At 45.4% G+C, this 11,091-nt stretch overlaps 1 protein-coding gene across 1 annotated transcript; it reads left to right on the forward strand.

Moving 5' to 3' along the window:
- The first annotated feature begins 1,478 nt into the window (after positions 1-1,478).
- LOC141977727 (olfactory receptor 51G2-like) lies at positions 1,479-2,417 on the forward strand. The gene has a single exon (XM_074939399.1). It carries the CDS (start codon positions 1,479-1,481, stop codon positions 2,415-2,417), a length of 939 nt encoding a protein of 312 aa, XP_074795500.1.
- Positions 2,418-11,091: the final 8,674 nt, after the last annotated feature.

The raw sequence follows: 11,091 nt of genomic DNA on the forward strand, positions 1-11,091 counted from the left end.
TCTGGACCCTATCCCTACCCTCCAGTGTATCTACCGCTCCCCCCCCCCCAGTTTAGTGTCATCTGTGACCTTTCTGAGGGTGCAATCCATCCCATCATCCAGATCATTAATGAAGGTGTTGAATAGTTGTATGATACTATCTCCTAGTAACTAACAAGAAGCTATTTCTAATCAGGGTCATGAACACAATACCTGTGCAACACCTGTGCAAGACTTTGCAAAAAGTCTTGAGAAAAAGACCGCTGGTCTGTGTTTCAGGAAAGAGCAGAGCAGAGGTGCAGGAAAGGGGAGTGTAATAGTGGTTGTATGTAATTTTCACCACTAGCTGTTACATGAGCATGGCAGAAGTAACTTGCACACTGAAGAGGGTATTCGTGCAAACCTACTGTTTGCACTATTCACACATTTGTGATGCCAACCCCTCCCCCGCCCAGATGAAGTAACTCTTCTTGTCAGCTTGTATCTTTGCAGATAGCTACAGACCCTTGCACTGGGAGACGAGCAGTTCCTGTGAGGATGAAGAGAAGCCTGTAGGATGATCAAACTTTCTGTATTCAGTCAACATTGGCCAGGCAAAGCACTTCAGCTGCTCCTGGAGGGATTCTTGGGGGTCCGAGTGCCTCACCGGGAGGATTTATTACTGAAAGTGAATAGAGCCTGGTTCTTATTGAATGTACACATGTAAATCTGGAGTGACACAGTTGAAGTCAATATTAGTGAATACAGAACGTGGCCCAGGAAATTTATCCCATGTGCTGCAGAAAGGCAGTGGCATAATTTGGACTCTCAGGAGTGGAGAAAAAATATTATAATGAGGCAATGAACCAGGTTTATAAATATCTTCAATGTAACACAGATAAATATAATGACTGTTTTCACCATCCACTTTATACAATGGGCCACACTCAGAAGTGGAGGGCCAGAAAGGGTGTCTGTGGGACGGTCACACTTGTAAAATCACACAGCGCTCACATAGCCTGCGGAACTCCCAGCCACAGGCTATCAATGGGAAAAAGAGCTCAGCAGGATTCAAAGTGGGACTGGATGTTTATATGGGTAACCAGAAAATCCAGTTATGCTAGTGAGGACTTTTTAAAAACTGTTGGAATGGCTCTAAACCTTCCTGATTTACACCACAAAATATCTCTAACTAGTGGGTGTCAGGGGGAAACTTTGGGACCAGGTTATCTCATACCTGCCTGTAGCAGAACTCCCTCCACCTTCCTCTGAAGCATGTGGAACTGGCCAGTGGATACTGGGCTAGATGGACTGCAGGTCTCATCCAGTCTGGGAATGTTTATCTTGGTATCAGTGGTGTAAATCCTAGACTTTGTTTTTGCTGATTTTTCATTAGCTCATGGGAGTCTCTAGACTTGTACAGAGAGAGGAAAGATGTCTCATTAAATATCATCTAGTTGGCTGTTCTTTTTCCTTTCAGGAAGGAAAGTTCAAAACTCCTTGGATCTGCCCAGTACATAATGTCAGCTGTCAATGACACCAAATTTAAATCTAAAGTGTTCCTTCTCACCGGGATACCTGGGCAGGAAGATGTCCAAAATCTCTGGATCTCTCTCCCGTTGTGCTTAATGTATGTCATTTCAATATTAGGAAACTCAGTCATTCTGTTCATTATAAAAACTGATCTAAGCCTCCATGAGCCAATGTACATTTTCCTTTCGATGTTGGGCGTCACAGACCTTGGCTTATCGATAGCCACCATACCCACTATACTGGGCATATACTTGTTTAACTCTAGGGAGATCAGCCTCGACGCCTGCTTTACCCAGCTGTTCTTTATCCAGTCACTTCACTGCATTGAATCCTCCGTGCTCTTGTTGATGGCCTTTGACCGCTTCATCGCAATCCGTGACCCACTGAGATATTCTTCCATCTTAACCCTCCCGAGAATAGCCAAGATGGGACTGGTGTGTGTTCTAAGAGGGGTGGCTGTGATGCTCCCACTCCCCCTTCTCCTGAAACGGTTCCGGTATTGTCGAGTGAATGTCCTCTCCCATTCTTACTGTATGCACCAGGAGGTAATGAAGATGGCTTGTTCAGATATAAGAGTCAACAATATCTATGGCTTGTTTATTACAGTCTTAACAGTGGGGTTGGACTCGCTGCTCATCTTTCTCTCATATGTGATGATCCTCAAAACAGTGCTGAGCATCGCATTCCACAAGGAGTTCCTCAGGGCCCTGAACACCTGCGTCTCCCACTTCTGCGCCGTCCTGCTCTTCTACACACCAGAGTTCAGCCTGACTTTGATACACAGATTTGGGAAGGGCTCTTCTCCCTTGCTTCAGATTGTCTTGGGCTACATCAACCTCCTGGTTCCTCCTCTGATTAACCCAATTGTGTACAGCGTGAAAAGCAAACACCTTCGTTCGAGGATAATCAGGGTGTTCGTGAAGTGAAAGGTCAGTTTATGACCCGTCCCCAGTGCTGGTGGCATAGGAAACAAGAAACACAGGACACGGCGACTTATTCCATCCTGGACCCTTATATCTGTGATGACATGAGCTACTAATCTCCACTCTGTACAGACAGGTTCAGATGGGGTCTAAGGCCTGAAGCAATGGTATAGCGGTTGTCTCCACCCACTGGTGAGGGAGGACAGGGCACTGGGGGAAGGAGACAGCATTTACAGAGTTACTGTGTTGGTGAAGAGCCAGGGGACCGATGGCATATTGGCCCATAAAGAGCCATATTGGTAGCTGATCCAACCTCAGAAATCCTGTCAATACTCTCAATAAAGAGAAGGGATGTGGATTTTGTTTCCCATTACACCTGGCCTGTCACTGTCCCTTCTCTGGTTAAACATCCTTGGGCCATGAAAAAAGCTGCAGGGCTGTTCTGCAGTCGCAGTCCTGGCCCTTCCTGAGCGCCTTGGGTGCTGTGTGATCCATGGGGGCTGCACCAGCTGTGGACGGGGCTATTCCAGGGGCACGAACACCCACCCTTCCCCCACGCCCTCAGCCAGGTGCTTGTGACTGAGTCATACCAGAGACATCATGAACGCAGGAGCCGCAAGAGAAGCCATTCAGGCAGCCCCCACTCCCATCACCACCGTTGGTGGCTCTGCACGCCGCACACCTGCTGAGCCCACTCCACATGGAAACAGGGCAGAGCTGGCTGTGTGAGTGAGGGTCTGACACACAGGAGTCCTGGCAAGAGACTCAGGCCCATATTCCCCTCCCCCCCTGTCAGGGTTCCTTCCCCACTCTGAACTCTAGGGTACAGATGTGGGGACCCGCATGAAAGACCCCTAAGCTTATTCTTACCAGCTTAGGTTCAAAACTTCCCCAGGGTACAAACATTGCCTTGTCCTTGAACAGTATGCTGCCTCCACCAAGTGTGTTAAAGAAAGAACAGGGGAAGAGACCACTTGGAGACGTCTTCCTTCAAAATATCCCCACAGGCCCTACACCCCCTTTCCTGGGGAGGCTTGAGAATAATATCCTAACCAATTGGTTACAAAATCATCAAAGATCCAAACCCCTGGATCTTGGAACAATGGACAAATCAGTCAGGTTCTTAAAAGAAGGATTTTATCTATATAAAAAGAAAGGTAAAAATCATCTCTATAAAATCAGGATGGAAAATACTTTACAGGGTATTCAGATTCAAAACACAGAGGATCCCCCTCTGGGCAAAACCTTACAGTTACAGAAAACAGGAATAAACCTCCCTCTTAACACAGGGAAAACTGACATAAAACAAAAGATAAACTAATCCTCCTTGCCTGGCTTACCTACACTGGTTGCAATATTGGAGACTTGGATTAGGATGGGTTGGAGAAGATGGATTTCTGTCTGGCCTCTCTCAGTCCCAAGAGAGAACAACCACCTAAACAAAGAGCACAAAACAAAAGCCTTCCTTCCCCCAAGATTTGAAAGTATCTTGTCCCCTTATTGGTCCTTTGAGTCAGGTGCCAGCCAGGTTAGCTGAGCTTCTTAACCCTTTACAGGTAACAGGATGTTGCCTGTAGCCAGGAGGGATTTTACAGCACTGTACACAGAAAGGTGGTTACCCTTCCCTTTATATTTATGACACCTCCGTTTCTGCTGCCCCAGCAATGCAAAGGGGTAGAAAGGGGTCTCAGCTGCCACACAGAATCACGGCTATCTCCTGTTCCAGTCCTACCCATTTAGTGTAGGGTGACCACCTTCTCAAAAGGAAAAACCAGGACACACGCAGGAGCCCTGCCCCCTCCATTACCAAACTCCTGGCCCGCTTCTTCCCCCTAAACCCCCACCTCCTGCTCCTCCTCTTCCCGCAACCCCACCCACTGACCAGGCTGGATGTCAGAGCCACACCGTGGTAAAAGAAGCCCAGGGAGCAAGTGCCGCTCTGGGAAACCCGAGACCCTCCACCTGCCCAGTTTAGGGGACTTGGCCTCGGGAAAGAGGAGCAGGGTGGGGCCTTATAGCGAGGGGGCGCTAAGGACATCAGCCCTCCAACAGTGAAAAGGGTGGTTCTGCCCATGAGCAGGTGTTGATCGGCACTGCAGGGAATTCAGGACAAATGCTGTTCCGGAGTCTTTCAGCCCACACTGGGCCTTGAACTCTGCATTTTGGGACTCTCCTGCTCAATTCGGAATGCGTGCTACACCCTAATTCAGTGGCCATTAGAGGCTGCGTGTTGGGGATTGTCCCCTTTATGGGTAGGAGGGATGAGGGGTGTCAGTGAACCCTTGGTCCAGGGTGTGGCCCTTTAAGATTCCTGTGACGTTTAGAGCTGAGAGAAGCATTGGACAGCCAGCTGGTGGGAGACAGGAAGATGGTCCCGGGGAATAGTTAGTGCTTTGGGAAATCCCAGGCTATTGTTTTTAAGGGCCTGGGACAAGGGCCTTGTAGGGCAGGGCATGGCTCCCTTCACTCCATGTGAAACAGGAGCCTTAGGAGGGCAGGCAGGCTGCATCCTCTCTCAAAACATGGGCCACACCAGCAGGGGACAGACAGCTGTCCTCGCTCAGCCCCGGGGAAAGGGACTGAGATATCATGGGTACCAGATGGCGAGAAGCCAGTGAGGTTGCAGCAAGCCTGAAACAAGACTGACCCCAGCAAGCAGGGTGGTGGGGGGCTCCTGAGTAAAGGAGAAAGATGGGGCTTTCGGGTCGGAGACCCTGTGTTTTGGAGACGACTGAATTAATGTGGTCCCACAAAAGGGGGTCTTGTTTTAAGTATCCCAGGCTGAGAGTAAGTCATTGCAAGGACCTTAGAGGGAAGGCCAGGGTGCCGCTACCTCAGGCCCCAAGGGGCACTCTGGGTTGGCCCCTGTCCACAGGGTCTTAGCCAGAGTGGACTGTGCACTTGCAAGCCGTTACCACTGGGTGTAGATCAGCCTAGCCCCCAGGTGAGGCCTCATCTGGAGTACTGTGTCCAGTTTTGGGCCTCACACTACAAGAAGGATGTGGAAAAATTGGAAAGAGTCCAGCGGAGGGCAACAAAAATGATTAGGGGACTGGAACACATGGCTTATGAGGAGAGGCTGAGGGAACTGGGATTGTTTAGTCTTCAGAAGAGAAGAATGAGGGGGGATTTGGTAGCTGCTTTCAACCACCTGAAAGGGGGTTCCAAAGAGGATGGATCTAGACTGTTCTCAGAGGTAGCAGATGACAGAACAAGGAGTAATGGCCTCAAGTTGCAGTGGGGAAGATTTAGGTTGGATATTAGGAAAAACTTTTTCCCTAGGAGGGTGGTGAAACACTGGAATGCGTTACCTAGGGAGGTGGTGGAATCTCCTTCCCTAGAAGTTTTTAAGGTCAGGCTTGACAAAGCCCTGTCTGGGATGATTTAGTCGGGGATCGGTCCTGCTTTGAGCAGGGGGTTGGACTAGATGACCTCCTGAGGTCCCTTCCAATCCTGATATTCTATGATTCTATGATTCTATGATGTTTCAGCCAGTCTATGGGTAATGGCTGCTATGACTCAGCAGGGCAGGCAAGGGCAGGGGACCAGACCACATGACACTGAACTTCATGTTGGTACCCATATTTTTCCACAAACTGGGCTGGGAACTTCACTTGAAACAAAGGGTTCTCACCATACTGAAAAACCAAACAAGGTGGGGAGTGACATTGTCTCTTGCGCTCACTCTCCACACAAGAGAACTCCTGGAAACAACTGAAGAAATAAATCTGAACAGGGGGATCCCAAACTAAAGGGATTTGAAGCCTGTGTATGAAAGCTTGGTGGACTACTTGTATCACCAGCCAGGGTGAGAAATTGCTAATTCATAACCAGGCTATCTAGTATTTTAGGCTTATTTTGCATTTTTGTTTATTTTTTATGTAATCTGCTTGCATCTGACTGCTATCACTTATAATCACTTAACATCTATTTTTCTTTATTTAATAAATGTGTTTTATGCTTTATCATAACCAGTTTGTTTTGAGTGAAGTGTCTTGGAAAATCTCAGCTCTGTAAATAAAGTTTCTTGCATATCTTTCCCACATGAGGGGATAGTGACGTATATTAATGAGTATGCACTGTGCAGATCCCTGTGCAGTAGAAGACGGCATAATTCTCCTTCAGCAAGGGTGCAAGACTAGGGAGATGGGAACTTGGCTGTTATCTCCTGTTTGTCCCTGAGTGCCTTAGGTAAAGCATTCAGGTAGCTCAGTTGGTTTTCGGCACCAACTGCTGTCATGCTGGATGATAACAGAGCCTGGAGCTGCTGCTTGTGTCACCAGAGAGCATTGTGGAGAGGCCAGCCAAGCTGAATGGACAGCGGGTTCAGTGATTCCATTTGATTCCAGACTGAATGCCAGGGTGGACAACCAATCACAGAGGTTTTAGAACAAACTGATAAACTAAACATTAACAGACACCAAGAACAGATGACATTCACCCAATAGCTCCAAAGAACTCTAATATCAAATTTCATAACTACTAACTGTGGTATATAAGCAATCACTTTTATCAGGCTTTGTACCAGACGACTGGTAGCTAATATTATGCTGATTTTTTTTTAAAAAAAAAGTCTCCAGAGGTGATCTAAGCTATTTTAGGCCAGTAATCCTAACTTTAATACCAGCCAAATTGATTCAAACTATAGTAAAGAACAGAATTATCAGACACCCACATGAACATTATTTGCTGTGGAACAGTCAACATGTCTTTTGCAAAGGAAAATCATGCCTCAGCAATCTATTAGAATTTTGTGAGCGGATTAACAAACATGTGGGCAAGGCTGATCCAGATGATATAGTGTATTTGGACTTTCAGAAAAACTTTGACAAGATCCCTCACCAAAGGTTCTTCAGAAAAGTAAGCAGTCATGGGAAAAGAAGGAAGGGTCTCTCCTGGATAAGTAACTAATTAAAAGATAGGAAACAAAGGGTAGGAGTAAATGGTCAGTTTTCAGAATGGAGAGAGGTAAATCATGGGGTCATCCTGGGTCTGGAGTGGGACCAGTGCTGTTCCACATATTCATAAATGAACTGGAAAATGGTGTAAGCAATGAGGTGGAAAAATTTGCAGATGAGATAAAATTATTCAATATATTTAAGTGCAAAGCAGACTGTGAAGCATTACAGAGGGATCTCACAAAACTTGGCGATTGGGCAACAAATTGGCAGATGAAATTCAGTGTTGATAAATGCAAAGTAACGCACATTGGAAAAACATAATCCCAACTGTACAGACAAAATGATGGTACCGAATTATCAGTTACCACTCAAAAAAGAGATCTTGTTGTGGATAGCTCTCTGAAAACATCTGCTCAGTGTGCAGCGTTAGTCAAAAAAGTGAACGGAATGTTGGGAACCAGAGGTGGTGAACATAATAGACCTAGACACGCTAAGCTTCCCCTGGTGTTGCTGTGGCCACTGCCCAGCAGTTGCAGGGTTCACACAGGGAACTTTTTATTATTATGTGCCATGCAGGTTCCAGGTTCTGAGGAGGCAGTATGTGCTACTCAGCTTCTTCAGTAATCTCGCTGCATGCCATGGAGATTACTGATGAAACCAGGAAGCTGAGGAACACAGACCGCTGTGTCAGGATGTCACCCCCAGGGTGCAGTCTGGGAGCTGTGGGAACCGCTGTGCCCCTTAGCCCCCCAGTTGGGCTGGCCAATCTTACACTGCTTTGTTGGTGATACAGTCAGCCTCTTCAAGCCCTGTTATCACCCAATATGACAGCAGGTGGCACCACACTGAGCCTCCTGAGTGCTTTACCTAAGCCACTCAAAGACAGGCAGGAGACAACAGCCAATTTCCCAGCTCCCCAGCCTTGCACCCTTGCTGGAGTATAAACCCAAAATTATACCCTCTTGCACTGCACAGGAGTCTGTACACCATAAGCTCATTAATATAGGTCAGTTTCCCCTTGATGTGGGAAAGATATGCAACAGCCTTTTTACACAGAGCTGAGATTTTCCCCAGAGACTTTTCTCGAAACACACTGGTAAAGATAAAGCATAAAACAGGTTTATTAATTACAGAAAGATGGATTTTAAGTGATTAAAAGTGATAGAAATCCGATCAAAGCAGACTACTTAGGAAATAAACAAAAACACAAACTAAGGTTAATGTGCTAGATAGACTGGATATGAATTAGTAATTTCTCACCCTGACTGATGATACAAGCAGTCCACCAAGTTTCCATATGCAAGGTAGAAATCCCTTTAGCCTGGGACAAGCACTTCCCTCAGTTCAGTCTTTATTCCTCAGGTGTTTCCAGGAGTTCTCTTGTGTGGGGAGTGAGGCCAAGAGATGATGTCACTCCCCACCTTATATAGCAGAAAAATACAGGTACCAAAATGGAGTTTAGTGTCATGTGGTCTGGTTCCATGCCCTTGAATGCTCTGCTGAGTCATAGCAGGCATTAGCCATAGACTGTCCTGAGCGTTCTCAGGAAGGCTCACCAGATGGGGTGTAACCTTCTCCTAGAGACAGTTGTTTTCCCTAATGTTCCATTACCCAGAATAGGCCCTTCTCAACAGGCTATCTGGACTGTAAGAATTTTGCCTAGTGGGTGTCACCCAGGTGTAACTAAATTTGAAATACAGATACATAGTGAATATTAATGACTTCAGATGCAAAAATGATACAGGCATTCAAATAGGATCACCATATTCTGCAGACTTTTTTTCTTTTCATAGAAACCTCACAAGACATTTTTCCATGTACAAGGTAACATATGTAGCCTATATGGCTAATCTGCTTGCTTGCCGATAGAGATATATTTTCTTATAGATTTCTTATTTCCTTATGGTTTTGACTATTTGTTTTATTATAATAGGTTATAATAGATTTATATTAAAGTAATTTGGCTGTAACTCAAGTGTCTTACACAATGTAAACATACACATGTTTGGGACCTTTCACCCAGATAGCAAAGTTGGCTCACATATGTTTGGGACCTTTCACCTACATAGATGGTGATGAGCTAAAGCATAAGGTCCACATATGATGTGTTAAAGCAAGGTAGCATAGGGACTTTCCTAAGTTTATACCCTTTTAAATTAACAGGTACACCACAACTTGGAAAAACCCAGAATAACCTGTTAAGACCAGATCAAAATAACCGGTTAGGACAGACATAAAAAATGTGATATCTAACCACCAAAGGGGCAGGGTAATGAATTGATGCATATGATATAAGTTGAGGTCAGTGATATACTGACCTATAGGGAAAAAAGACACTTCAACATTAGTAGGGTGAGGAAATACAAATAAGGAAAAAGGGATAAATCCCCTACTGAATTTGCATCAAACAGAAGCGTATCATATTATAAAAGTGGCATCCCAACCTATGGGCAGTAGAAGAAGGAAATGTAGTCCTTGGGAGGTGTCAGAATGATGGTGATGATGGCGAAGGTGATGGTGATGAGGAAGATGATGGATAACACTTCAGGATGTTCTACAAGGGATGGTGTGAGTATATGGAAGTGCAGATGTACGTTCTCTATCTATCTTGTTAAATTGGGGTGTCTGTGACTGCTAAACATATTAATAAACTATATTTGTAAATATACAAGAGTTCCTATAGCATGAGTGTTGGAATCATGCACATCGGCATTCCCAACTATAGAATAATAATAATGGGCCTGATCTTGGCACAAGAATCTGTCAGCCCTCAAGGTGATAACTGGGGATTCGTACGTAATCTATATAATTAATAGACAATCTAAAGATCAGGCAATATGTGTCACCCCTGGATTCCTCATTGAGTGGTACCCTAGTATGTCAGAGGGTGGCACACTGATAAGTTAGGATTAATATGTGAGTTGTTTCTATCTGTATAGAGATTTATCTCAGAGGCAATGTCTTGGTCTGCCAAAGGGGAGAATGGAAAGTCCTACTATTCACTGGGTTGGTCCATTGTCACAACCATGTATGTGTTACTGTACCTGTAACTTGTGAGCCGGGACATTAGCACCGTGCTTTGTCAGCAATAAAACTGACCAAGTTCCTTCACTGAAAACCAAGTGTGTGGATTTATTGGGCAGTTCAATGAATGTCTGCTGTCTCTGCTATCTGTGCAGGGCTGTGAAAGCACTCTGAAAGAACACACACATGCAGTCCAACATCTGTCAACAGTCCAATACATTCTTCAATTAAGAAATTGCCTAAAGACTTTTTGGGGATTTCCTAGAAAAGATTTTGCTAAATGCACAACAGGCACATAGAAGGGCTATGATAAAGGAGGAGGTCAACCCATGAGTGTTCACTCTGGGTAATTGAGTGTTACTACCACCATGTGCAATAACACTTTGTTCTTAGTAAGAATCTCATATTAGTAAAAATGTATATATATATATTGTGACAGGGTCGGGCCAGATGGCTACAGGAGAGTAACAGAAGGCAGATATATTAGCCCCAGGTTAAGTAGGTCCCTTTTCTCTGGGTAAGGTAACAGAGAAGGTTCCAGAACTTTCAGGAACCTTCTGGAGACAATTAAGACAGACAGGCTGATTAGATACCTGCAGCCAATCAAGAAGCTGCTAGAATCAATTAAGGCAGGCTAATCAGGGCACCTGGGTTTAAAAAGGAGCTCACTTCAGTTTGTGGTGCGCATGTGGGGAGCTGGGAGCAAGAGGCGCCAGGTGCTGAGAGTGAGAACACGGACTGTTGGAGGACTG

Source organism: Natator depressus, chromosome 1 (assembly GCF_965152275.1).
Source record: "Natator depressus isolate rNatDep1 chromosome 1, rNatDep2.hap1, whole genome shotgun sequence".
Classification (NCBI taxonomy): domain Eukaryota; kingdom Metazoa; phylum Chordata; order Testudines; family Cheloniidae; genus Natator; species Natator depressus.